This window comes from Bos javanicus, chromosome 1 (assembly GCF_032452875.1).
Source record: "Bos javanicus breed banteng chromosome 1, ARS-OSU_banteng_1.0, whole genome shotgun sequence".
In the NCBI taxonomy this organism is placed as follows: domain Eukaryota; kingdom Metazoa; phylum Chordata; class Mammalia; order Artiodactyla; family Bovidae; genus Bos; species Bos javanicus.
In genome coordinates, this window is record NC_083868.1 from 120784998 (window position 1) to 120812676 (window position 27679).

The following is a 27679-nucleotide window of genomic DNA, read 5'->3' on the forward strand; positions in this document are numbered from 1 at the left end:
TAACTAACAGCCCGCTCCGTGGCCGTGTCAGCCAAAGGTCAGCCCCGTGCAACAGGGCTGCTCGGTTCAAAAGCACTCTTCCAGCGCCCTGCCTTCCCCTCCCCCCCCCAAAATCCATCCTTCACATTTCAGTAACAGAGCACGCGGAGTCCCAACGAGAAATGGCAAGGTTGTTTTTCTTTCTTCCCTTCTTCCCTCACATTAGGAACTTGTAAACGACGTGTCCTAAGGCAACTACTGAAAAATTAAGTTTATTTTTTTTCCAGTGGGAAGGGAGAGGAGTTAGTGGACAAGGTAATTGTCGAAATGCCCTCCAGAGGCACGTATATCTGAGAAGCTGTGACTCTCAGAAATCTTCACTTGAAATAGTAATGATAACAACTTCACAGCATTCGAATGGAGATCATGAGTAAACTTTGTTGGGGACCTCAGGAATTAGAAACTGCTTAGGGGAAGGAGCAATTCTCCTCCCCTGCTTCCCTCCCCCAACACACACACACACTTTAGAGACCAGCAGAAAGCTTATTCTTAAAAGATAGCTTTAGGGGGTGTCCACAGGGACAAAGAGGATCCAGAGGAGCGAGGCTGGACCACCCCCCTCCGCTCCCTCCTCACAGGGGAGCCCGCGACACCTCTGACTACTTCGGGTAGTGTGTTCACACACACCAGCCGCAGGGGCCCAAGTTCTCGGCGCGCGCCTCCAGCGGCTCGCGCGCACACGCAGCCGCCCGCGGAGTCCGCTAGAAAGGTGGCAGGGCGGGGTGAGAGGAGAACGCGACTTACCGGATCTGGGGTCTAGATTTCGGGCAAGGTTGGCAGCAGAGTAAGGCCGGGCAGACGGTCAGTCCTACCGGAGACAGGCAACTTGGGCAGGGGCTGGGACTGGGGCGGAGGGAGGGGGAGGGGAAGAAAGCGCCTGTCCGGTTGGGGTCCCCGATTCCTTGGCCCTGACCCGCGTCCCCCGCCGTCGCTTCCTCAGACTAAACTCGGCCTGGCTCGGGGAGGCCCCAGAGCCCGCCTCGCCGCCTCAAGTCAGAGCCTCCGGGCCGCCAGGTCTCTGGCGCCGACCCCGGGGGCGCTGGGGGCGCTAGGGGCGCCGGGGGCGGGGAAGGGGCGTCCCCAACTCTCTGGCCCGGAGAGGGCAACCGCGTCGCCCGCACGGACTCTGGCGGCCAAGCGGGGAAGCCGGGCCTGTCAGCCACGCAGGGCTGCCGGCTCGCGGAACCCGGCCCGCTCCCGTTCCCGCCCCTCCCTCCCCTCGAGCCCCAAGCCAAAAGAAAAAGGTTCTTTGGGCCTTGGCCTTTGGGGCAAGAACGCAGGAACCCACGCTGAGTTTGAGCCTTCTGCTTAGAAGGAGCCGACTCAGGTCTTCGTAATTAGCGTAGAGTTAAGAATTAAAATTGCACCTCCCTCCCAACATATTAAAACACAAAGGGACCCAAATCGGAGCGAGTTTCCTGTGGAGTGGCCCTTGTAACGGAGGTTCGGTGGATCGAGGGCCTCTTCTCCCCTAAACAGACGCGGGGTGCACTGTCCTCCCGGGACCTCGAACAAGAGAACTCTGATGCGCCAACCCCTTTCCACCGAGTCCTTGGGACCGAACCCAGGTTGGTTGACTTCTGCCAGGCCTCGCCAGGCCTCCCCAGGCCCAGGTCCCCCGGCAGCTCTAATCCAGCCACCCTTATGTTATTTAGCTCTGAGACTCGAGACTCGGAGGCCTCCGGGTAGGCCTTTTCCTAGCAGGAACGTTTCCACAACCCCTCTGCTGCACTTCCAGTTTCAAAGCTGAAGACTTGGCTAGTGATGGCTGCCAGGTGAAATGATGCTATGGCGCTGGGATCTCAGAACTGGCAGGAGTGAAGCTGGCTCTTGGTTAGCTGCACTGAGAACCGGGCAGTGACAAAAGGCCTCTCCTGTTGGCAGTGAGGGAAGCAAAAGGGGTGGGCCCCATGGAATGGGTCTGCCTCTACTTGAAAGTAAAATTCAGAGGAGGATTGGGACCTGTCTGGGAGCCATTTTCTGATGTTATGGAACCTAGGACTTTTGACAGAAACACTCAGAAGCCTAACTCCATGGACACTGGTGTGAGGATGGAGGAACCAGGGGCGCTCCACTACCCCTCCCCTGTGCTTACAAGTGTTAGTCACTCCACCAGACAATTTATGCACTCACTCTGGAATGTCAGCACATTGGCCACAAAATATCATGAAAAGGGCAGAACCCAAAGAACGTCACCTGGAAAGCAAAGCAATAGCCCAGCGCCTGAACTCTGGGCTTTTCTCCCCAAACCCTACACTTACCAGGTCTCCTGGACAGAGTAGTTCCTCCACCAGTGGCTACTTTTGAGCTTAATAGAACTACACCAGCTCTTACACGTGCGTGAGCGCACGTTTTATTTGGGAAGGGTCGAGTTAAAACCTTAGAGCAGTTGTTCAAACAAGGGGCTGATAGTCCACCAGATGAGTGGGTAGGGACTGGGGGACACAGTCAGAAACAGGACTGGGAACCCGGAGAGAAAAAGGAAAAGGAGGAGAAAGACAAAGACAGGCCTGAATCAGAGCAAAGAAAGAGGGTGGGTGATAGGAAAACCCTTAGTACCCTGCCCACCATCTCAGGCGTGGGGTCTGTGACTGGAGAGGGGCCAGGTGACTAGAACAGCCATGATGCCAGCTCCCTGGAAGGGGACAGGAGGAGGACCGCTTCTAAGCGGCATGGTTCGTGGTCCACCGGGGCGGTCTTTAAGGAAGGGGAAATTGCAGGGCCCACCCAATTGCTGGAGCCTACGCTGTCTGCCTGGCTTGCTGATCTCACTTAAACCCGCGAGGTTTCAAAACAAACACGTGCAGCTTCCTCGCCACACTATTTTGGCAGCCAGACCACAGGCTTTCGCAGGCCGAAGCCTCAGAGCTGTTTCCTCCGCGGCCCGCGTGGGCGGGGGACGCCTCATGCATATTCATCAGCACGTGGAATCGCGGGCCACGGGCCGCGCATGCGCACTACTCTCCCAGCCAGAGCCCCAGCCCGCGGCAGTGACTTGGAAAGCACCTCTCTGGGTTGCAGGGTGGCGTAGGGGGCCCGTCAAACGCTGACCGCTAGACCTTTGATGAAGGTGCTGTGAGGAAACCTTGGTGTTCCATCCCACCACCACAAACTCACCTCCAAAGCCTCTGTCTATATGTTTCCAAGAAATTCTCCAGGACAAAAATCTTCTTTGACTCACAGACTCACCCACCCCGATCCTTTTTCGTGGTTTTACCTTCCTCCACAACTTTCAGTTTTCTTTGCCAGAGGCTAGGATTTTCCCGGATAGACAGAAAAAAAAATTTAAAGGAGTTAGGATATGAGCTTCTCTCACCTTTTTCTCCTTGTTTTCTGTAGCTTGATGGGGATTTTTATACAAAAGTAGATGCAAAATAATCATACTTTTTTAAAGTTTGTTAAAGTCGCTAGCCTTTGAACGTCTTTTTTAAGATAGCATTCCCATCTGTTTATATCCACGCTTAATAATTGATTCTTGTGTATGTTGTAGGTAAAAATATCACTGTGTAAGATTCACAACCCATGAATTCTTACGCATAGACTTACAAAGTACACCCGCTATGTCAGAGACAGCCAAAATTTTGTGGACAACTGACAGACAATGGTGAGTCTCTAGTATTATTGCCAAACAATGTTGTTTTTTTTCCATACTAGATAGCTAAAGTCAGTTTCTTATTCTTGAAAAACCCACCTCCAGTATAGCATCAATTGGAAACTTCATACTGTTTCAGGTCCTTGCTCTAAAGTGGAAATAAACGTTAGGAACTAATGCCAGAATTCAGTTTGCATGGTAAAAATAGCCCCTGGTTTGTTTGGCCTGATCATGTTTCCTCTTGCTTGGTGAGATATTCTGGAGTGAACCAGCCTTGCATAGATAAATAGAGAACACTTCCCTTATTTTTTTAATATTATGCCATTATAGTTGCAAAAAATTTTGAGGGAAAGGCTCAAATGTGACATGCTATAGGAAGTTACTAACATTTTTTTCTTATTTCTAACCCCAAACTAGTGATTACCATTTGAAAAAAGAGATTGCTCTATAGTTACCCCCATAAATTCTTACATTCTGTATATATAACTAGTTTAAATGGATACATATTACTGATGTGAATGAGTTGGTAAAAAGTTGGAAAAAAAAAAAAACCTGAGTAATATGAACCTTTAGTGGTTTGCCTGGCATAGATGACATAAATCTTTCCATTGCCACTCTATTTTCAAGAATTCTAAAATCAGACAGTGATATCAACTGCAGCAAATTTTATGAAAACAACAAAGACTTTGTTTTCCTTATATGAACACATAGTTCTAAGAACTACATTTGATGCTAGAAACAAGGAGAACTCTATACCTAGACAGGAGAAGATAAATTTGTAATTAGTATTTTGAGTTGGAAAAAAGAAATGTGAGTTGGGAATCTGCTGACATCATACCTAGCTCACAAATAATTAAAGGCACAAGCTCAGTGCCTTCATTTTGATTTTGCCAAACCACATATGGTGAGTTCCTCCCCAACCCATCATAAATTGATGCTCTTTAAGGACGATGGCCTTCCCCAAGCTGCTTCCTGAAAAGCAGTAATGCTCAGGTACCAACTCCACCAGCACTTATTCACAAGGGTTCCAGGACACTGATCACAATTTGACCTCGAAAAGGGAACATCGGGAAGGTTTCAAGGCTGGGTAAGGTATTTGGGGAATTTAGTTCTGTTGCCAGCCTTTAAAAGTTCTGAGAAAACTTCCCCATCAACAAATAAAAACATCTAAATGCCAGGCCCATCAGCAAAGAAGGTTAGTGTTATTTTCATTGTCAGCTAAAGCAAAAAAAAGGAAAAAGAAAAAAAAATGATAAGCATATGGGGCAATTGAAAGGTTACATCTTTCTTTTGGAGGTGGTTTGCTTCTTAAAGGTTAACTTGAATGCTTGACTTTAAAAAATCAAAATCATCAGCTGCAAATGCTTAAAGCAGTTGGGGGTAGCTTTTGAAGACGAAAACAAAGGACCTGAAATGTTTGAAAATTAGCCCCCACATAAATGGTGCTTGTATATTTACATGCTTACTCTATAAATGTACACACACACGTACCACAACTCATTTCTCTTCATTTCTCAAATATGATTGCTTGTACTCAGGCATTTTTTGTTGACACAATATAACTTTTTAATAACTTGTTAGCTGTTCTTATCATTTGATAGTAACAGAATACAATGCAGTCAAAATATGAACCAGGACAACTTTCTGCCTAAATCAAAATCCACAACTACACACAGAAACCAGCCATTTGCAGCATCTTCAGCTCCTGCTAAATAGGGTCTAACAATATATTTCGCTGTTCACATTCATGTATTTCAAAACCTAATAGCCCATGAAGAAAAGTATGAAGAATACATCTCAACAAGCAGACATTAAAGGTACCAGCAAAATAATAGACTACATTTACGTATGAAGCATTATTTTAGGCAACCTACATCATTAATGACTTTTTCTTTGTGGTAAGTGTTAGAAAAGAGAATGCATAAGAGGAATTGACATAAATATTGGCTGCTACTAGAAAAATTCCTTTCTGGTGAGTGTGATTATTCACACACACAGTACTCCTCAAATGGCTTTGTGGTTTTTTTAAAAAAATTATTTGACCTTCAATGTCTAAAATTTTTTTTTACACTATGAAGTAGTTGTGAAGTAAATATCCCTAAAATTTATATTTAAAATATCCTATTTAACTCATATATCACAGTATGATATTTCATTATTATACTGTTATTAAAGTTTAAAAGAGTATCAGATATATAACAAATCATGAGACATTTATATTTGAAATTTTGAGGTAAACTGCTTTCAGGAATAGTCAAAAAATGCACTCATTGACTATCTTCCTAAATGTTAACATCCTAACAAAGTTACAAAGGTACTGTTATTATTATGAATATTATATCAGTCTCCCAGAAATTCTGATCTCTAAAGGAAAGTATTATTTTTTGAGGTGCTTACTTTTCCTTCCTAGAAAGTTGAGCTATTTTTATTCTTCTTTCTAGGTTTATTAATTATTGGGCCTAATGTCTGGAGTCACTTCAAATACTATGCTGTTAGTTTTATACCTCCAAAGCCATTGGGAGGCAGCTTCTACTCTCACAAAATTTCAGAACCAGCAGCAATTCCTGCTTAGGTGTTCCAACTTCCTTAAATCTCACCAAACCTTGCAAGGTGGCGCTCTTTTCATGAAAGGTTGATATCTACTCTTATAGATCACAATAACATTTTTTTTAAGTTAAACACCACCAGCTCTAGTTTTTTGATGTGCTGCAGAGAGTGTAGTAAATCCCCTCCTTACCCAATAAAATTTTGTTGACTAAAAGTGACAAATACAAAGAGCAAGCAACAAAAGGACAAGCCCCCCAAAATTTAAGAGAATTTAACATTTTGACTGTAATGGGTTGAAGGTATACTTTGGAACAGATGTATTTTAGGGGTTCTTATACTCTTGAGGGTTTTTCCCTCTTGCTTTCATTCTCAGAGTCAGTGTGGCCTGTGACTTCCTGAATACACACAGTATATTAAACATCCAAGTCTGGGTTCCTCCTGGCCTTCGGTGAGGTCAGTTTCTGCTTCCAGCTCTGACCCATCCACACCCTTGCAGCTACAGCCAAGACCCTGATTTGTGATCTCCGGCTACGCTGTCTGCTTAATGGGGCGATCATGCAAGCTACAACCAGAGACAAAGAAGCTTGCGTTCCTACCAGTGCAGCTAACTTCGAGGGAGCAACATAGCTTGCAAATCTATCAAACTAAACTGCAAGAAAGACAATCTGATTTAGAGAAAAGGCGTTCTGCTACAGTCATTAAGCACAAGTAATTTAGATTTTTTATATTGTCTCCTCATTTACAAATTTACTGTATCAACGCCAGCCAATGGAACGAATTTCTTAAGTAAATGAGAAATAAATAAAAGAGATAGAAAGATAATCAAATTACATAAAATAATTCTCTTCCCTAGATGTATTTTTGAGAGAACTAATAACAGTGGCAAAATTATAGGAATAATAACATATTATAGGAGGTAATTAATTTAAATTAGCATCACGTTTGAAGAAATATAAGTAAAACGCTTTATGGACGTTTACTTTTGTACAAAGAAGGCAGGCCTGGAAAAACATGCATCGACATCCTGAAAATTAGTTATGGCCATAAATGGTTTAATTGAAGATGGCAATTTAAAATATGATATTGTAAATCTGCAACTTGGTTTCAGCTGGGGGAATTTAATTTGGGGGACAGCGGAACCCTAGGCTGCAAGTTCATTTGCAAAGCTGCAGATCCAGCCCCTGAGCTTCTGACAATTCGCCTGCATTAATATTGATGTTGCCTGTGCAATCTATTTCTGTTATTTTTATGGTTGTTATTCTACGTCTGCAAAGGTCATTTAAATTATACTGCGGCCGAAAATTTGTTTCATAAATTTTGATATAAATACTAATTACACCCTCTCGGAGAGCCAGCAGGGTAGCTTTCATTTATCATGTTTATACGACCTGCAATGACAGAAAGGGAAGACTGGTGAGCTTTTCCGAGACCCAGTAAGGCTGGTAGAAGAGGCAGCAGGTTGCTGGGAGTGAAGAAGAAATTCCTACTACAATCACTGAGATTTCAGAATCTTTAATAAGGTACGAAAGGTTACCAAACAGTTCTGGAAACTAAAGTGTACATACGAGTTCTTCTAGCCATAAATATTGAATAGCTGTAACATGAATAAACCGGCCCTTTACATGCGGATAAATATGGAAACTAGGAATTATATACATTATGTGGTTGTATCTTTTGCCAAAAGCAACTGGACAGTTATAGTTTATATCTTTTTTTAATATCACTTTACATAAACAAATGGAACAGTTTGACACGCAGATCCAGGCTCGTACTATACGAATTCTTGACAGGACGTGAAACAACATTTTACTGCACTAAGGTACTTAGACTTTGGGACGAAATGTTTGCACTTTATACAAAAAAAGCACATTAATACCAATAATATTCTGTTAGGTCGACGTGGAGACTGTAATCGTACAAAGTAATTCACATTTTGGTACACATTTACTAGAACATTCTTGCCATTCAGTACAAACAGTTGGCTTTCGGCCTCCCAACCCCCCTTCCCCTCCCCCTCCCGCTCCCGCCCGGCCCCTCCCCCCTCCCCCAATGCAAAGACCACAACGCCACGATCCCACCCGCCCGTTCCAACCGAGATATAACTATATACAGAATCCAACAGTACAGTTTTAAGCTAATAATTCTGTATTTACAAGAATGCAAAGCAAAAAAAAAAAAAAAAAGGCCGAATCCCAGAGAGCTTGTTCCGATTCCCAAGAGAAACCGGCCCTCGGGGTTGGCGGCATTTGGTCAGGCGCCGCCTTCTCCTTGCCCACCCTCCCACCCGTTGGCTACCAAGCCTTTGCCAAAAAAAAGAAAAAAGAAAAAAAGTAAAGGTTTGGTGCTTTCTCTCACTCGGTCCTGGTTCTATCGGCAGGTTTAGAAAAAAACAGGATGGGGGTGGGGTGGGGATGCTGTTTTGATGCTCAGGGTTCTTTCAGTTATGTGTTGTATACGCGTGTGTGCTCAGTCTCTTAAATAGGGTTTTGTTCGGTGTTTTGTTTCTGATTTTAAACGTACCATTCGTTAAAATTGGAAGAGAGCGCGCTGTGGCCGGCTGTGTGGTGGACCGCGGAGGATGAGGGCGACAGGGAGCTGGTGGTCGGGTTGTCTGTGGAGGGAGACACGATGGTGGGCGGCGTGGAGGACTCGTAGCCCGAGCTGGCGGCAGGCGAAGGTTGCGAGCCCTGCGAGGAGGATTCATGGACCTGCGGGAATAAAGTCGCGTTTTTACGGAGATAAAGAGCCGCCACGGCGGCCGCTAAGGGAGCATGAAGGCTGAGCGCTGCCTGCAGTCCCCAACCCCCTACCCCGGAGCCCTGGATCCCCTTGAACTCCAGGGAGGCCCGACCCGTGGGACTTGGGCTTGGTTGACCCGGCTCCAGGAAAGGACAGTGCCCCCAGCTACCCCCGACTCACAAAAGAAAACAGATCTGGGAAGCAGGAGGCTGGATGTGAGGCCAGAGCCCGAGATGGTGTCCCCCCCCACACACACGCTCCCCAGCAGCCGCTGAAATTTGCTGGCTCAGGGGTAGGTGAGCCAGCACTCAGGCCCGCGCGCAAGACCCCAACTCCGTGCAGGCGCTGCCAGCCAAGCCGCCGAGGCCGCAGCTTCGGCAGCATCATCCAGCCGGGACTGTCCTGGCTCCCCCTCAGTCGCAGCCTCTGCTCGCTTCTTTTGACTTTCATTATTAAACAGTAAATTTAGAAGGGCCTTGGGTACCCACATCCCCTTTTCCAGCCCCCGCCCTTTCTGCGCAGTCTGCAAAGAGGAATCGTGGCCTTTCCGCCTCTGCCGGCTCCTGCCACAGCCCAGCTGCCACTCGCCGCCAGACCCCGGCCGAAGAGCTGCGAGGGCTCCTGGCTCCAAGGCGGGCGGCGAGAGCGCGGCGATTACCTTCATGTGTTTGCGCAGCGAGCTGGGGTGCGTGTAGGACTTGTCGCACATCTTGCAAAGATAGGGCTTGTCGCTTGTATGCACGTGCATGTGCTTCTTGCGATCGCTGCTATTGGCAAAGCGTCGGTCGCAGCCCTCGAACTCGCACTTGAAGGGCTTCTCCCCTGGTGCGAAAGGCGAGAAACAGAGAGGTCTGATTAGAACAAACCCCGCGGCTCTTAAAAAAAAAATAAACAAATATTAAAAGTAAAGACAAAAATGAAAAAAAGCAGCGGCTCAGGGTTAGGACTTTTCAAGCTCAAAACCCGGGTCGTTAATGAAATAATATATCTGCGTTGGAATTATAAACATCTGAACTATTTTAACTCAATCCAATTAGATCCAGATTTTACTATATTATTATTATTATTATTATTATTATTATTATTGGTGGTGGTGGTGGTGGTAGTTTTTTAGATCCCAGAGTAGCAGCAGGTCTGGCTGCAGGTTTTTAGGCCCGGGGCTATACAGACAACTCCGGGAAGCTTCTACCTAGCTCTCGGTTTCTAATTTTCATTTTCCGGGCGTATTCTCCTACTGTTTGGCTCTTCTCTCCTCCCCCTACCCCCTCCTCAACGCTCCGCACCCTCCTCGTCGCCGTCGCCGCCCCCACCCCACCCCACCTCCTATACACATTTTATAGGATAATCTGGGCCGAGAGCTCAGCACTGCAAGTTCCTCTCTGACTCAGGCGTTAAACGCCAAGTTCCAAACGCGATTCTCAGAAATCACCCGGGCCCACTAGAACCATGAAGCAGCATTCCCGGCTTTGTTGGCCCAAGAAGCCCAGAAGGGCCTGCCCGACCCAGATTGCAGCCCTAAACTCGCCGCGAACTTTTCTTTTAACGGCTCCCGACTGGTCTCTTTATTTTTAAAGGCCAACTCAAGGTATTCGGTGTTTTGAAAACGTCCTCATAGAATCTAATTGACAAAAAGGAATTCTCCGCCTTCTGCCGATTCTCCCGACTCCTCGAATCTACTTACAAACAAGTCGTTATTAAATTCGGGGCTCTTTAAATATGCATAAACCTCCAAAAGCCTCCACAGGCCCGACTGACTTGCTTTCACCACCGCCACCCCCTCTTTTCTGTCTCTGTTTTTGTTTCTATGCCCTTTCATCCGATCTCCTCCAGTTTCCTCAATTCCTCCCTTTGGCAAAGTCCTCACTAAGGTGCGTAGAGAGGGGATGTTGGCTGGAAGCAAACGTTTAGATTTGCCTGCAGCTGAAGCGGTTGGCGCCTCCGCCTCCGCCTCCACCGCCGCCGGGAGCCAGCCACCTCTCTCGGCTTCTCGCGCACCAAGGGCTCCCCAAAGCCGGTTTGTCTCTTAGCTCTCCCGGCCTTTTTTAGTTCTTATTTAAAAATCTATATGCCCAGATCCTTCTCCTCCAACCTTCTCTATACTTTATTAGACTTTCAAACCTCAAACTAAAACCCAGAGCACACTTTCGCTGTCTGTCTGCTGAAATCTTACTTCCAGACCCAACCGAGGCCGGGTTTGTGCACTCCCGCCGCTGACTTTTGAAATGTGGGTCCCAGGGTCGGGATAGGGAACCGAGGGCTGTCTAGGACAGCCGTTTCCGTACCTGTGTGCGTCCTTTTGTGGATCTTTAAGTTCTCAGAACGGGCGAAGACCTTGCCGCAGCCAGGGAAGGGGCAGGGGAAGGGCTTCTCTCCCGTGTGCACGCGGATGTGGTTGACCAGTTTGTATTTGGCTTTGAAGGGCTTGCCCTCGCGCGGACACTCCTCCCAGAAGCAGATGTGGTTACTCTGCTCCGGTCCGCCGACGTGCTCCACAGTGACGTGCGTGACCAGCTCGTGCATGGTGCTGAAAGTTTTGTTGCACGACTTTTTGGGGTTGGCCAGCTGCTCAGGCTCGATCCACTTGCAGATGAGCTCCTGTTTGATGGGCTGACGCATGTAGCGGAAGAAGGCGCCAGCGCCGTGGTGAGCGGCCATGTTCACGTTCATGGGCCCGTAGCCGTGCAGCTGCGGCGCGGCATAGTGCTCTGAACGCGGACTGGTCACCTGGCCGTACTGCTCGGGCCGCGGGTACATGTCCCCCGAGAAGCCAAGCCTCATCTGCCCGTTGACCACATTGGGCGATGCATGGCCCGCCGCCTGCTCGTGAAGGCCGGGGAAGAGGAGGTGGCCCGCGGCGTCCGTGTGGCCGTGTGGGCCCCCGAAGCTCCCGGCTGAAGCCGCGAACAGACTGTGTTGCGCGCTGGCTGCAGCCGCCGCGTCGCCAAAGCCCCGGTTGCGGAACAGAAAGTCCCGCGTGGAGTTGAAGGCTGCGCTCGAATAGGAGCCGACGTGGCCCGGGTGGTGGTGATGTCCCAGGGCCGCCGCAGCCGCGTAGCCGGGAGCCTGGGATGTGAAGGCTGTCTGGCCCGCGGAGGCCAGCTCGTGCGAGCTGGGGTTGAGCTTGAAGGCACCCATGCCGTCGGCGAACGGGTTGATGCCCAGGCCCACGTCTCTCTCGGCCACGTCGCCCGCCGAGTGGTGGCGGGACGCGCCAAAAGTGGTCACGCCGATCGCGGGGTACTGGGGGCCGGCGTCCAGGAGCATCGTGGCTGCTCGGGGCGAGCCCCGGCCTCCCCCGCCCCCCCCACCCTCGCCCGCCGAGGAGGGAAAATTAGGAGGAGGAGGAGGTGGTGGTGGAGGAGGAGGAACGGGAGGCGGAGGAAGAGGAGGAAGAAGAAGAGGAGGGAGGAGGAGTCGACCCACCTCGCGAAGTCCTAGCCCGCAGGCAGCGGCGCGGCGCGCCGGGGCGCCCGCCTGGCCAAGCGCAGGGAAGCCGGACGGCTGCGGGCCGCGAGCAAAGCGGGCTCCGGCGCCCGCCGAGCGGACCCCGCCGGCCCGGCTCTCACTTTCTCGTCGCTCAGTTTCTGCCGAGAGGACCCCGCGTCAAGGCTGCCCGGGGAAAGGCATGGAGCATCTCAGCCCCCCAAAAAAACTTCCTCCCGGATTTGTAGCATAGAGGAATGTGAGCGCCGGAGCCGCGACTGCTCGCTCTCTCTCCGCCTCGCTCCGTACGCCCCTCCTCACTTCTCCACTAGCCCCTCGCCCTTTCTTTTCTCTCTCTCTCCTTTCTCTCAGGCTCGCCTCCTCGCTCCTTCACTCTCCTTTTTCCCCCTCTGCTTTTTGCAAAAAAAAAGGGGGGGGGAGGGGGAGAAAAAAAGAAAGAAGGAAAAAGCCAAAGAAAAGGCGCAAATCATGCACAATATTGTCTTTTGCGGTTTATCTTCCTGGGGAGAAACTTTCACCTCCTCAGCCGGGCGGTGAGCGCGAGACTGATAGCAGCAATCATTCCTGCAGATAAATGAATTGAAAGGACGACACCGTCCCCCCCTTGATGAATGGGAGCAGGGGGAGGCGTCACGTGCTGCTGACGCGGGCGCCCATTGGTGTGCCGGCACTCCCCCCGCCCGCAGCCGCCGCGCCAACGGAGGGCGCGCCGAGGCGCCGCGCGCCGTTCATTGGCCCGCCCGCCTCATCAATCCCAGGTATTGTAAAGCGCTTGACATCCCCTTTTGACAAACAGGGCTGCCAGGAGTAGCAACTTTTTTTTTTTTTTAAGCCAAAATTTTCCCTCTTCTCATGGAAAAAAATTTTTGCCACAATTTCTTTTCCTTTTCGCAGTCATATACATTCTCTCTCTCTCTTTTTATTCGTACCCCTCTCCCTCTCCACCTCTCTGTCTTTCTCTTATCTTGTCCTTCTGCAAACCTGCTCTTAGCTGAGCGATTAGCGACTTCGGGCGTCTCCGAGAACAGGAGGCGGGGATGGGGCTGGTAAACACAGCTAAGGCACTTCCAGAATGTCCCGATTCAGCAACTTTCTTTTCTTTCTTTTCCCCTGTCCCCGCCTTGAAGGGAAGCAAAGGAGGCTTTTGTTATTTGGTCCTTTTGAAGTTTGCTTCCCTCTTGCTTCGTCCCCCTCCTGCTTATAATTTAAGATCGCGGGAGCACACAGACACTCCACTCTCTCTTCACAAGAAATGTTATTTCTCAGGATGAGCGGTTGCCTCGATTTTTCTCACTGTTATTAAATCAATCAGGCTTTTTGTGCCCTACCCACCCACCCCACCCACCCCCCCGAGAAAAACAAAAAGCACAGGTGGATCAGAGCTCTAACTTTCCTGGTTGAAGTTTGATTTGTTTTTGTTTTTGTTTTTTTAAAGCAAATTAAAAACATTATTGCCGATTTTTCTTTTTTCCTTTCCTGTGTTATTCTTTTCTTTTCTCCCTTTTCCCTAGTCTCCCTTGTCTGCCCCTCCCGCTAACCCCTCCCTATGCACTCGTGTTCCCAACCCGGGCCCCTTTCATTCAGGTAAAACTGTAAATTTCCCAACGCGCCATTGTTCTTCAGGATTGCCCAGAGCTCCCTAGAAATCCCCGAATACTTTTTTGGTATTTAAATCTCCGATAGATAGGACCAATGTAAATTTTGTGACATTCAAACCTTTTCTAGTTCACAAATCAGTCACCCTTGTCACAGTTATTGAAATTCCGCAACTCGCCACACCAGGACGGTGGAAAAAGCGGGCGCGGTCTTTGTTGCCGACCAGGCTTTTGATCGCCAGAGAAAATTTACTTACCTTCAGATGAGTGAGCAGAAAAAGAAATAACACTCCCTTTGATTTAGTTAGGAAAATGCAGACATTTGGATTCAGTGCAAACATACAACACTCGCTTGTTTTCGCGATGCAGCCCTCGATTAACCTGTCTTTGCCCAGCGCAAAGTCTATTCAACAACTGCGCGTAGTTGCTTTTTGTCCCGTCCACAAAGAGCCATTGACTATATATTAAAATGATTGTTGAAAGGTAGAGGAGTATGGCACTTAAAAGCAGGGGAAAAAATCCCTGTGACTCAATCAATTAAGGCGAGCAACATTTATGCATTTCAAAAAATGCATGCAGTTACGGGGGGTTGGGGGATGAAGGTTGCATTTCTCCGCAACTCTGTTTAAAACCCAGCAGCCCGGGCCGAGGGTTTAGCAGAAGCGTCTGCATATTCATTAGGTCTAATTATTTTCTAGTAAGGAAAACACAAAAAGCCAAGAGTCGGAATCCTTCAATTTGCCCTTTGTTTCTAACTTCATTTGGCTTCTTTGCAGCTGAATCAGAGCCCTAAACTCTTTTCTCAGACAAAGAGACCTCAACTCATCCTTTCACAGGCAGCCCGGTTAGGAAACTCACCAGTGCCTGGGCGAGAGGAAAATGAAAATGAATATTTTTGCCCAGCTGCCTGCTCAGGCTGCACTGGCTACAGGAAGGCAGGGTCAGAGTCGGCCTCTCCTCCTTTCTGGTTTTCTGGTCTTTTCACCAACTAGACTCCTGCTTGGGGTTGGTGAGCTCAGCTGCTCTTTTCCTTCGTTCTCCCTCCTCAAAACTGGACTTCTTTTAGTTGGGATGATTTCCTGGTGTCTGAGGGAACCTGGCTGAGCATTTGAGCTTGTTGTGCTGGGAAACAGAAATTTGAGAAAGAAAGAAAAAAAAAATCAAATGTTCAGTCCCCAGCAACAAGTCTGAGTGCAGCAGCCCCTGAATTCCCTGCCAACTTTGAGCAGAACTGGGATGGGGAATGGAGGCAAAGGGATTGAGGGTTTGTTTGTTTTAACTGCCATACACTTTGTTCAAAAAAGATATAGTGGAGCCACTCAGAGTCTTTTCTGTTTCCTGTAAGGGGAATTTGGATCCTGCCTCACGGTAGTCATAAAAATCTTATCTGCAAGGTGAAGTTTTCTCTAGAGGCTGTACTGCTTTCACCAGGGAGAACAAATATTGAACCCACCTCGCCTGCTTTTCAAAAAAAAGAAAAAACAAGGGAGGGGAACTGAGGAGAGAAGGGTAGCGGTTGGGAGGGGGGAAGAGGGAAAATAATTCTTCAAAAAAGAAAAATCAGTCCTCTTCTTTCCAGTCCGTGGAATATCCAAGGGGGACGTTGACAAGAGGGTATTTTTAGGAAACGCGTCCAAATATACAGAGTAAGAGTGAATGTGAGAGGAAAAAAAAAAAAGTTGTGGGTTGTAGAAGTTATCAAGTGGGATTTGCGGCGCTCTCTGCAGGAAACGCAAGCGGCTCCAGTTCAAAGCCACATGCACCAACGTGACATATAAGCCATTAAAATATCATCCTGACGGCTCATTTCTGCTTCATCATACATTCCCTAACTGCTCCCCGAAAGCTGGAAAAGGAGAAATGAAAGATGACTGCCTCGCTGGAACCACAAAAGAGAGGCTTGGAGGGTTCTGTGGTCCCCCCTCAGCCACCCCAAAGTGATGTGCAGAAATGAGGCGATCTCGGCAACAGGTGGAGCAGGGTAAGTGCGTGAGTCCGGGGGGCAAGCTGACCGGACCTGTACCCCCAGCCGCGGGGTAGAACGCACCCTTATCTCGGCCACTGGCACCCAAACCCCTCTGGGGTAAAAGGCCCAGCTAGATGTTTATCCCCATTTCCCCCTCCTTAGCCCCCCAACTGTGGGTATAGGCCCCACCCCACTGACACTGAGGGGAGGAGGGGGCCCTTCCGCGGAGAGAGGCTACGCTGGGGATGAGTCCATCCCTTCTACTCAGAGGGGGGTGGGCAAGGGGGATGAATGGGGCTCCCACTGGCACTCGGACCAAGAGCAGTTCGTTGCCTGTCCGCCTTCCCTCCCCTCTCTGTAAATCGCCTGGGTGCCCCACCGTTGGCACCAGAAGGGGAGTCATGGCCCTGAGCTTCCCTCGCCCCCAGGCCGGCGCAGGAGAGGCGGGGGGCCTGTAGGCAGCTTCTCCGTCCTGCGCCCCCCACCCTCACCCAGGACGGCTCCCCTCTCCGGGGTCAAAGGAGCCGAGTTAGGCCGGCTGGCTGCAAGATGATGAAGCCTCTCCGCCCCAACCTGCCGGGAGATGCCGGCTGGGTCAGCTGCGGGGCCCGCATCCTCGCCCTCGTGCGGTCTGGTCCTGCCTCGGGACGCTGACTGCTGGATCCACTCTCTGCGCGCGGCCTCCCGTGGAATGGGGACTTGGCTTTCTTTCTCCCGGATGCGAACTAGGGCTACGACTAGCTCCCAAGGGAGAAGGCCGCAGCTATCTGGGGTTCTTGGCACTACCCTAGACATCTAGAAGCCTTAGAAATTAGGGACCAGTGGGGCGGGAACAGAGTCAGACTGTGAAAGAAATCTAGCAGTATCCCAAAGGTTTAATAGGAAAGTTTGGAGTTGATGAATAGTCCGTGGGGACAGCTGGGAGCCAGCGAGGTCTTAGGAATGGAGAAGGGGCGTTGGAGGGGCCGTAACTTGGCCTGCACCGTCTGCAGGAAACTCCCTTTGGACTTCAAGGTCATATTTCTACCCCCTTTCCAACAGCAATGGCCTCAGAGCGACCCGCGAAGAGGCACCACGTACCCTTCCACTTTAGCCGCCGGCAGCTTGGAGGCAGGGAGCGATTCAAAGGGACGGTTCAATGTCCAGGCTGGTCCTTTAAGGGACCCACTAACGCAGATTCTATTCTGGACACACGGAGGTCGCCCCGACTTCAGCTCCAAGCTGGAGGAACCCTAGCTTCTCCCTCTAGGGAGCAGAAGAATGAGCCAAGGCCGTCGCACAACTCAGCCTCGAAGCCCAACTTCCTGGCGCCTGAGGGCCCAACGGAGGGGATCCCGGGAGGTGCCGGGTGCAGCTGGCGAGCGCAGACCGCGGGCAGAGGCCGGGAGCCTTTTTGCCTTTAGCAGGGACGCTCCTAAGCATCCTGCAGGCAACACCCCCCCGCCCCGCCCCCCGCTCTGCACCTGCCCCGCTGGCTGAGCTGTGGCCGAGAGGCGGGCATCCCTTTGCCGGCGCGCCCGCGGGGTAATAAGTGTGGAGCAGCGGGTAAGGCTCCGGGACTGAGATCGCTGGCTTGGGAAGCAGGCTGAAGACGACCTCTGACCTTGGGCAGGAAACTCCCTTTGGATTTCACGACCCCACAACGTGCAGCCTTGGTGTTCCCCCGCAAAGAAAAATGATGCCTTTTGCCTGTACCCACTGGCCCCACTTTCGTGGCTCTCCCCTAACACGATGAATTACCGATGCTCATTGGCACCCTTTCCTTGTCTCAAGGGAAGGAAGGCAGATTCTAATAAGTTTCCAGGTTGTGCTCCCGGCTGGAGATTCGGTGCCCAGGGCTGGAGTGAAGAGGAGACAAGTCAGGAGCAACCATTTGGGGGAAACCAAGCCGAGAATTTTCAGGGCTTTTAGATCCCTGGGTTGGCAATAATCTGAGGTCCAGGGACCCAGGGACAGCTCCTAGATTCTCTTACCCCTCCTTCAGTGAGATGACTGGCTTGCTAAGTGGGGTCAGAGTTTGAACCAAAGGAGAAGATATTTACCCAGGTTCCGTGCACAGGCCGGTGATGGAGCTGCTACAGGAGCAGCCTAAGGTCGGTCCCAGTTGCCTGCCTGAAGTCCAGCCTCTGAAACATTTGTTTGCATGCCTTTGGGTTTATAATGCACAAAGGACCGCCAGGACTGGGGGTAGAAGTGACCCAAGCCTCTCCAAGGGAGGGCTCGGGCAGCATTGTGGGTGGACAGAGGTCTCTAGGGAAACTCACACCCATTTCCCTCTGAAGCAAAAAAGTAAATTCTATTAGTTCCAACCAACCAGGACTTTTCCTGTGCCAGACATCCTGCCATGAGGAAATTTTAGAGCAAGGACTCCCAGCATGCCGCCCTTCTGTAGGAATGTGAAGTTGGGCTTCCTTTCTTTCCTGATCTGTGCGGGAAGGAGCTTATTACCTTTGGGGACAGATGCCTTTTGGTTAGAAAGAATTGAAAATAAATAAAACACTCTGGGAAAAGGTGAGTCTAACCCCCTACCCCCACCCCTCAGACTTGAACCTAGAAAAGAAGGGAGAGGGAAGGGTGAAAACACCTAAGCCAGTTCAAGCCTGGGTTGGGGATTGAAGGCTAGAGAAAGAGATCTTTGAGCACAGAGAACTGGAAAGCCTTTGAGATAGCAGAGCCCCACTTGGATTTGGCCTGTGGTTCAACAAGTTAAACAACTGCTTGTTCTGTGGGCTGGAGTGTCAAGACAGGCAGACGTCCTCATTGACAGAGAGCTTGCTGTGTTTGTCCAGCCTGAGAACTTTTCAATGACTGTTTGTCTTTCTAGTCCAAATTGAGGGTTGGGGCTGGGTGAATCGCCTGTTGGCTGCTCCACTGCTTTCAGCCTTGCCTGACAGATGCAGAGATTCCCCAGGATGGGTTTAAGTCTTTAAGATGGCCAAAGACTGGGTAGCTGTATCCACAAAGTAAATCTGATAAGGAATGCGAATATTTTGGGGGTGGAGTGGGTTCTTTCTGAGCTTCTTGAGCAAGAAATGTGGACAGACAGGACCAAATGATAGAAAAGATCTCCCCGCAATCTGATGAATTTTACATTAACTTTGAAAAACCAACAGCTACCGCTTCCAAATGGGTGAGGAGGTGCAAGCCATATGAGGTTTAGGGATTCCACATCACCTTGGGCATAACAGGAGCTACGAATCTGCAAAAAACTCCCTCTCCTATCAGTTTCAACACTTACAACTCAATTTTTAACCTGCTAACCTCCCCAAGGACACCCAGCCCGCCTTCTCGCTATACTTAATTAATTAATAAGTTTAAAGAAAATGATGGGGGCTTCTCAGATTTAAAAAATTTCAATTTCTGGCATGAAACATGTTCGAACATTGGCTGATGGAAAGGGTGCGTACCTCTATTTGCGAAGAGACCCACAAATAAGTTACAGATTAAAGTCTAGTTGGAAAATGATGTTTTTTAAATATTTTTCATCGCCCAGGATATATTATTTTGCTGTAAAGAGGGACAGTTCTCAGCAGAATTCTTTCCCTTCCAAATTTGAAAATAGTCAAAGAAACACTGAAAAGCTCTTCAGACCAGCACTTTCTTTTTCACTCATACATTCAGTCCACACAGTCTTGCCATACAAACATGTTAGGAAATCATTTAACTAGTGACTGTCTTTTCTTCCCAAACAGGCTTAAAGTCAGAAAATGAGATCCAAGACTTCTTTGGTGATGAGGAAACGAATACGGCTTTACCGAAACGCCCTGAAAGAGCCAAGTAAGTTAGTATCCTCATTTGAATACTGGTCTGCTGAAGTTATTTTTTAAGTCGGAAGTAAGTTACTTTTGTATGTTTTGTTGTTGTTGATTTTTGTTTCTGTTGGTTGGGAGTTTGGGGTGTTTCTTGAGTTTCAGTGAAACTTAAAACAACACCTTAGTGTTTGATGCATTTGCATACAAATCAACAACACAACTTCCCACCAGCAACCAGCTAATCCCCCTCAATGTCTACTCATCTGGACGTTCTAGAATTAATATTTGACGACTCTCTCATTGAAACAACAACCCCTGACCTTCTGCAGTTCCACTGTCACATTATTCTATGACATATTCATCTTGAATTCATTTCCGGACGATTTGATTGGAATGAGGTTTGACATGTATTGGCTTCCATGAAAGGAGCAGACTTTGATCTTGGTGATGGGGTTTACATGATATGCATCATCTTTACCAGGGACACCAGCCTTCTGCAATGTGGCAGCCACGATGTTCCCACAATGTGGTGTCTGAACGGGAAGTGACTGACAGCCGCTCTGTCAGGAATACCTTCATTGTGAAGAATTTAATTTAATATTCCATTTAGAATAAGCATATGATTTAGGGTTGAGAGTTTCCCCTTTCAGGCATCTAGTCTGCCTCATTTCAACTACACCACCAGCTGAGGTTGCCTCCAATACCAACAGCTGCCTTGTTGGTAGGAAAAGCAACCTTCTTAACAAAAGCTAAATGGACAACTTACGAAATGACTCTCTTCTATTATTTTGGGAAGATTTGATGGCAGAATTCTCTAGAGAAATGTGGTTATTATGTAAATTCCGTTGTTTTAATTCCTCAGTGCTGTTCTGGAAGATCCTTTAACCATGTTTACTAATCATTTGTCAAAAGACGGTTTGTTTGGAAATTAAATTTTATCCAAGCATGTTTTCTTTCATATGCACTTCCACTAATGATAATTAAACCCCAAACTTCCATAGCAGAGGGGAGGAGTATCTTCCTTTATCTTCAAAATGCTGATAGATCTCACCTCCTCTTATAATGTGGTCATGGACCCATAGAAGGCTTCAGGGGCTTAAGGTATATTTTCCCCCCTTAAGACTAGAGACAGCTTCTCACTCTAGGAATCTTCAATTCTGTCTGTGAATAACCTATGAAAGGATTTGCCCCCCTGCTTTGGGTGTAACCCTAGCTAGAAACAGAGAAGAAAAGATTAAAACAGTGACTCTGCAGACCAAAATGCAGAATATTCAGCCAACAAAGTTAGTGCTTTGGCCAGGCTCTGTGCAGTGGCCCTCAGTTTTTGGGATCCTGGCTCTCGGCATAACCTGCAAGAGATCATCACTTAGCATTGATGAAAAGATCAAAATAGAAAAAATAGCCCAGCTATTGACTGTACATCTCTCTCATTTTTTTTTTTCCTCTCCAAGGAAGAGAAATTAGACCTTTGCCCACTTAAGCCAGTGATGTGAGGAGCTATGGCAGATGGTAGGGTCACCAAATATGTTTCTATCCAGCAGGACTAGAAAATCACTTTAGTTTATGATGTTGCTTTATCATGGCTGGAGTAAACCATGCTTAGGGCATGATTCTGATGTCTGGAGGGATGTTTGGAGTCTGGTGGTGGAACTCGCTCCGAACAGGCTCCTATGAAAATCCCCAGTGCTTCTTGAAACTGCTGAAGATCTCTGAGCTGCAGAATGTATCTTTTTTCCTTCTGTATATTAAGCAGAAATGTGGACTCAACAATGCTATAACTCCCCAGCATGGTTAGTAGACTGCTCCAGTCAAGCATTTGGTATTTGGGGTAAGTGTGGTGAGATAACTTTCTGAAAGAAAAATTCTGAGCATTACTGAGGGACACCACTACTCAGCCTGCCCAATCAATAGTCAATGGAACCTGGAATCCTTGCTTCCTGGGTTCTGAAAGACTCAGAGGAAGAGACTTGAAAACTAAAATATGCCTCCGTGATTTCAGTGCCCCACCTGTCATCTGTGACTAGCTGGATACTGCTTTGGGATTTATTTCAGAGAATCACCTTGAAGACCCTTATATAATCACCCCAAACGTCCCTCTTCATAAATAATAGTGAGTAAATGGATTTTTTCCCTCCCTCTTTCTATCCCTGGGGAAATGTCTCTCTGGGAGAATGCATGGTCCCATTCTGTGTTTAGCCAACCAAAGTGTGAACCACGTGGCTCCAAGGCACTTGCAAAGATTAAGCAACCTTAGTGACCTTAGGTCAACTGACCCCTGACTTCTCAAGAAGCATCTACCCAGGATGCATCCAGATGTTTTCAGTACTTCAAGAGAAGGCTGCATCTGGGAAGGAGCTCCATGGGGCCGGGTTACTGTCCGTGAATTTGGCTGAATCAGATGCATCTGCCCTTTCATTGTTGGCACAAAAAGTCATACACATGTTCAAAGCTTTTCAAGGGTAAAATTATCAAGAGACACTGTGTGGTGTAGTAACAGTCTATGTATGTAAAACCTCTACTTCTTATCCCTGGTTTCTGTGGAAGTGCTTAGAATTCCAGGGGAAGAGGTGTCCACAAACTCAGATGGTCAAAAGGAAAAAAAAAAAAAAAAGCATCTTCGTTTTCACCACCTTCTAATGGAATGTTATATGCTATGAGTGTGGGCAACAAACACAGGATTATTAAAGTTCACTAGCTTCACCAGGTTTCCAAAAGAGTCCACAACCAAAGACCAACTTGAATACTCCTGTTCTGTGCTGTTATTCAAAGCTTTTGACACAGATGGGGTCACAGCGCCTATACTAAGTGGTTCCTCTTTGTGCAAGTCAGTTTTAATGGAAGCCAAAGTAGATGGTTAGTTTGACAAACAACCTGAACATTAGGTTGTAGATCACCTACTTTTGGATGGGAAAGTAAATACTTTAATTTAAATAAAATAATTTAATTGCTGGACTACTGCAGCAGTGCCCCTACACTTAGGCCTGAATGCTACAGGAAGATCTAAGTTCTATGCTGATAAATGGTTAGGAGAAAGAGCCTTTGGGCCAGAGGTCCCAAAAAGGAAAACACTGGGTTTGTTTTTGGACTATGTGTTTTCAGAACCCATCATGGGTTCATGGGTTTGCCTAGACCACTGTACCATTCAAAAGACACCTTCTCGGTGGGACGCCTTGAAACCAGCGCTTTGTGGAAGGGAAAATGGGGGGCAAGCATACGGAAAGGAGGCACCTGTGGGCAGAGGGGATAAAATCCAGCAAGGGCGAGTGTGGGAGAGGGTGAAAGCTCGGGAAAGGAGACAAATCCTCCAAGTCTAGCCTCAGCACTACTGGGTGGAAGCCCTTGGTTTCAGAGCAGAAGGGGTCCGGCTGTCAAACGCTCTCCTTCAGCTTCTTCTTCTTCTTCTTTTTTTTTTTTTTTGTAATGCTAACGCAGCATCTATTGGTAGCTTGCTTAAGCTCTTCCGGCCAGAGGAGCAGAAAGACCAGGACTTGTCAAAGCCGAGGGAAATCGCTGTGGAAGTTAATCCCTCACCAAATTGCGGCCCTGAGCAAGGAACAATGCATTAAATGAAGAAAGTCTCAAAGACTCTGCCAACCATTATTCATAAGTTAATTATTTTTAAAAAATTAAAAGAAATCCTTATTGACTGACCAGGAAATGTTTAAGAATAGTCCTTGGTGTTGGGGGTGGCTGAGGCAACTCAGTCAACTCCATCAGGGTACCCTGTAACATGTTCAAACTCCTCACCCCCTCCTAGGGGAGCCGGGTCTTTTACCCAATCCTTAAAACTTCTCTTAAGTCTTTCACTGCTTTGAGGGCGCTTTCTGTGGCCACCGGGAAGGCCCGAGAGAACTTAGGTTGGCATTTTCGGCTACTGAGTGCAAGGCCAGCTTGAAGGCAAGCAGCCCTTTAAATCGCCGGGTGCTCCAGCCGGCCCCAACCGGTCGGCACAAAGAAAGAACCGCTCTCCACCCCCCTTCCCCGCCCCCGTTGAGGCCACACTCGGCTAAGCCAGGAATGAAGACTGAAGGCTTCTTCCACCCGCCGACCTCCCACCCCAAGACAGAGGAACCCGCAGCCCAGGAGGGCGTCCGGAGAGAGGAGGCCGCGGCTGGCCGTGGCTCTCACAGCCTGGCCGGAAAACGTGCCCTTGGCTCTAGGCAAGCTAGTAGAGGACAGACTCCGGCCGCGGGCAACAAGTGGCCTGAGGGCGCTCAGAGTGGAAGTGATTTTCAAGTTTCCTTTCCCAGGGCTCCGTCTGACGGCTGGGTACCTAGTTCAGGACCGCAGACGGACCGAGGGAAGAGACCTGCGGTCGAGGACCCTCCCTCCTCGCTGCGCTCCCCTCGCCTTTGTCTCTGTGGCCCATCGACCCCCGGCTCGCTGTGATTTGCGGCGGGGAGGAAGGATCCTTAGGCCCTCTCCGGAGGGAGGCGTGGATTCGAAACCAGCCTCTCCTAGGTCATGACCGTCTCTGGGCCATTCCTGGGGCTCGGTTCCGGGCCCGATTCTAGAGTCCGCCCGTCTCTAAGCGTTCCAGGCACCCGGGAAGAGGGGCCGACAAGGCTAAACGGGAAAAATATGGAGTGGAGGGAAGAGAGAGGAGGAGCGGAGAAGAAAGGATCTAAGTAGGAAGGCGAAGTGTGGTCAGAGGCTCGTGGAATTGAGAGCGAGAAAGAGCGAGAGTGAGAAAGCTGAGCGACACGAGCAAATTCGGAGAAAGCGAGAAAACAAAATTAGGGGCAAGGGCTGCTAGCCCGGGAGCTCCCCTGCTCTCGGCCTCCTAATCTGCAGCCGCCTTTCCTCCTGGGATCCCCGGCCCTCGTCTCCTCCCGACACCTGGGACCAGCTGCCGAAGCAGGCCGCCGTCCCTGCGCGCCGGCGGTGGCAGAGTTGGGGGCTCCGGGCCTCCAGGAGGACATGACGCACATCGCAACGCCCCCTCCCCGAAATCTTGGTGGCTAGAGGCAAAACCCAGCCTCGCTCGCTTCCGAGAGCGCGGAGGCCGAGCAGATCTGCCTAGCTTTCGGGAGCGAAGGGGGAGGGGGCTCACGAATAGAGAAAAGAATCCATGCCCGGGTCAAAGCGCATGAGCAGTAAGGGCGCGAGATGGGGGGTGGGGAGGGGAGCGCGAGCAGTTGTGACTCTGTACGTGTGTGTATGTGTGTGTGTCCCCCGTGCGGAGAGACCTGTCATCGCTGACGTCGGACCGGGCCGCGAGCCAATGGGCGACCTAGGCGATTGTTCCTCTCGGCGGGCCCGGGCCACGGCCCCGAATCTCTATTCATTTCCTCACGCGCCCCGCTGCTGCCTCTGTAGTGTAAGGGATTTCAAGTAGACATTAAAGACCGAGAGAGAGAGGAAGAAAAAAAAAGTCACAACCCAAAACTCGGGGGGCGGGGGGAGAACTTTGCAGAAGTTGTTTGTGATTGTTCTCTCCCCTCCGCGCTTTTAGGTGACAGTGGCGTGAGTGCCCCGACCCAAGGAGCTCCAGGGAGCCCCGGCCGGGATGCAGCAAGCCTCCTTCTCTCAGCCGATCTGGGCGCTGAAATTCGTATATACGGCCGGGGCGCTTGGGCACCACCAGCACTTACAACATCGCCACTTCCCCCACCTCCACTCCCCCGGGGAGCTGGCCGCCAAAGCGCACTCGGAGCGGCCGGTCGGACCCCTTTGGAGCAGAGCCCGGGGACCCCCAGCAACCCACAGACTCAGCTTTGCGCACCCCACTACCCCTTCCATCTACCCCGCCGCCACAATCACTCTCCTGCTCATGAAGCGGCAGGGGGCTCTACGAAACAGCCGCCCAGCCGGACCGCGGTGGCGGCGCTTGCCCCGCGTTGTCCACCCGGGTCGCAACGGCTGCCATCTGACTCTCGGTCCCGGCGTTGACCGCGGAGGCCGTGGTGTGGCTGGGCTGGGCCTGCCCCCTGGGGCCCGGTAGAACGCTCAGCCCACGCCACACGTTCTCATTCGCACTATTTGTCTCAACAACAGGTAGCAGCTCCGGACACCATGGCCCCCAGCTCGCTGCCGCCTCCAGCCCCTCGGTGTTCCCGGGCCTTCACGAGCAGCCTCCCCAGGCCTCCCCTAGCGGCACTCTGAATGGACTCCTGCGTCTGGGGCTCCCCGGAGACATGTACGCGCGACCTGAACCCTTCCCGCCGGGACCTGTGTCCCGCAGCGACGCCCTGGCAGCTGCCGCAGCCCTGCATAGCTACGGGGGCATGAACCTGACCATGAACCTCGCCGCGCCCCACGGTCCCGGCGCCTTCTTCCGCTACATGCGCCAGCCCATCAAACAGGAGCTCATCTGCAAGTGGCTGGCGGCCGACGGCCCCGTGCCCCCGCGCCTTTGCTCCAAAACTTTCAGCACCATGCACGAGCTGGTCACGCATGTCACCGTGGAGCACGTCGGAGGCCCTGAGCAGGCCAACCACATCTGCTTCTGGGAGGAGTGTCCGCGCCAGGGCAAGCCCTTTAAAGCCAAATACAAACTTGTAAATCACATCCGCGTGCACACGGGCGAGAAGCCCTTCCCCTGTCCTTTCCCGGGGTGTGGGAAAGTCTTTGCTAGATCAGAAAATCTCAAAATACACAAAAGAACTCACACAGGTCAGTATTCGGCACTGTCTGTTTCGTGCGCACCCTCTGGGGGAAAAGGGGGGCCTCCTTGGGGCCTTCGAGCTGGATTTCCTCAAGTTCCACCTGGGGGGAGGAGGAATATTTTGGTGTTTCCATGAGCCAAGTTCATAAAATATTAATTATGCCCTTCTATTAGAATCTCAGAAGTTTCCTGAGGCTGTGTGTGGGAAGGATAGTGTGAGATTTCTGCTGGGGGGGCGGGGGGGGGGCGGGGAGGGTGCTTGAGTTTCTGTGTGTGCAAATGTGTGGTCCCTGCTTATCGAGTTTGATATTAAGGTATTCTAAAGGGCACTGTTCATCAGAGTTGTAAAGACATAGGAACAATTTGTTTTCCTGGTCCCTTTGGAATTGTGTGGGGAGTACTCTTCCAGTGGTCAGCCTGACAACCTGACTGCCACCTGGACTTAGAGCTCACCAGGGCCTTGGTGCCTTCTTTAGGATTTGGGAGTCTCATGGGCCAACTTTGCCTCTATTTTGAAAGCCTTGGCCACCCATACTCCGGATGTTTCACAGACCCTTTTGCTTTAGCAGAGACCCAAGGAGACTCATCTGCCTTAAATGTCATTTACTGAGCTGTTAAGTGAAATGGGGACATGTGTCAACAACATCTGTTAGTTCTAGTTAACAGAAAGAAAAGGAGCGAGCTCAAGAGCCTGAAAAGTTGAACTCCTCTGGCCAGAAGCATCTCTAATTAATGCAATTGCAAGGAGAAAGTTTTCACACTTCCCAGAACAGCCTGTGAAGTTATATTAATTAGTTTAGCAGCCAGTGTTTTTGCTCTCCTTAGCTAGGGTTTTCTTGCCTTGCTTCCTCAAAGTTTATGAAGTCAACATCTACCCTCCTCCATTTTGGGGGACGGAGAAGGGCACGTATGGGAGAGACAGAAAGGATGCAGTAAGTTTCAGCTTAGTGCCCCTTTCTACTCCCTGGCATTTTGAATTACCTCTATTCTTGGTGGAAACATCAGCAATTATCAAAGTATTCCCCCAGGCTGGCACTACCCAGGAAAAGAAGCTTGCTAAAATCCCACTTTCTCCCCCCAAACCCTGCAGCCTGGGGGAAGGTCTTCGTCAGGACACTGGCACACTCGGAGGCAAGAAAAGTCCACTGTTAGCCTCCTACTTTATTTCCGGAAACGTACGGTTTATCCGAGCCGTTTCCAGGATCCACCCCCCGCCACAATCTCGTGCAAGAGTTTGTTCCCCGCCCCCTCCGATTTTTATCCAAGGGAAGAAGGAGAGAAGTGAGACCCAGATCGCCGCCCTCAGGCTCGCTATTCATGGAGCTGGCGACCCGCACCGCGAAGGTAGACTCGAGTCCTGAGCCAGAGAAGGAACTCATTTTTAATGACAGGGGGTTT

The 27679-nt window shown here is 49.7% G+C and overlaps 2 protein-coding genes across 5 annotated transcripts in view; one reads left to right on the plus strand and one right to left on the minus strand.

Moving 5' to 3' along the window:
- The first annotated feature begins 755 nt into the window (after window positions 1–755).
- The window catches only part of ZIC4 (Zic family member 4), a 35302-nt gene continuing 8378 nt past the window's right edge, over window positions 756–27679 (plus strand). The window contains exons 1-4 of one of the 4 annotated variants that reach the window (XM_061419197.1): window positions 756–840; window positions 3530–3643; window positions 19615–19699; window positions 25672–26289. In XM_061419197.1, coding sequence (XP_061275181.1) covers window positions 19630–19699; window positions 25672–26289 — 688 coding nt within the window. In that variant the 5' untranslated portion in view covers window positions 756–840; window positions 3530–3643; window positions 19615–19629. Of the gene's footprint in view, window positions 841–3529; window positions 3644–6551; window positions 7024–15629; window positions 15938–18081; window positions 18434–19614; window positions 19700–25671; window positions 26290–27679 lie in introns of those variants that run through there. The other 3 variants (XR_009736786.1, XM_061419200.1, XM_061419206.1) reach the window with 3 other exon arrangements.
- ZIC1 (Zic family member 1) lies at window positions 8456–13008 on the minus strand. The gene is made up of 3 exons (XM_061419190.1): window positions 11200–13008; window positions 9576–9739; window positions 8456–8886 (listed from the first exon to the last, which is right to left on the minus strand). Exons 1-3 carry the CDS (start codon window positions 12179–12181, stop codon window positions 8689–8691), a joined length of 1344 nt encoding a protein of 447 aa, XP_061275174.1. The 5' UTR covers window positions 12182–13008; the 3' UTR covers window positions 8456–8688.

Excerpts from the sequence above, each read along its gene's own strand:
- ZIC1 (XM_061419190.1), bottom strand. The coding sequence starts at position 12,181 with ATGCTCCTGGACGCCGGCCCCCAGTACCCCGCGATCGGCGTGACCACT. Across the intron at positions 9,740-11,199 it reads CCACAAAAGGACGCACACAG|GGGAGAAGCCCTTCAAGTGC; the intron begins GTACGGAAACGG and ends CTTTCGCACCAG. Across the intron at positions 8,887-9,575 it reads CGCTGCGCAAACACATGAAG|GTCCATGAATCCTCCTCGCA; the intron begins GTAATCGCCGCG and ends TTATTCCCGCAG.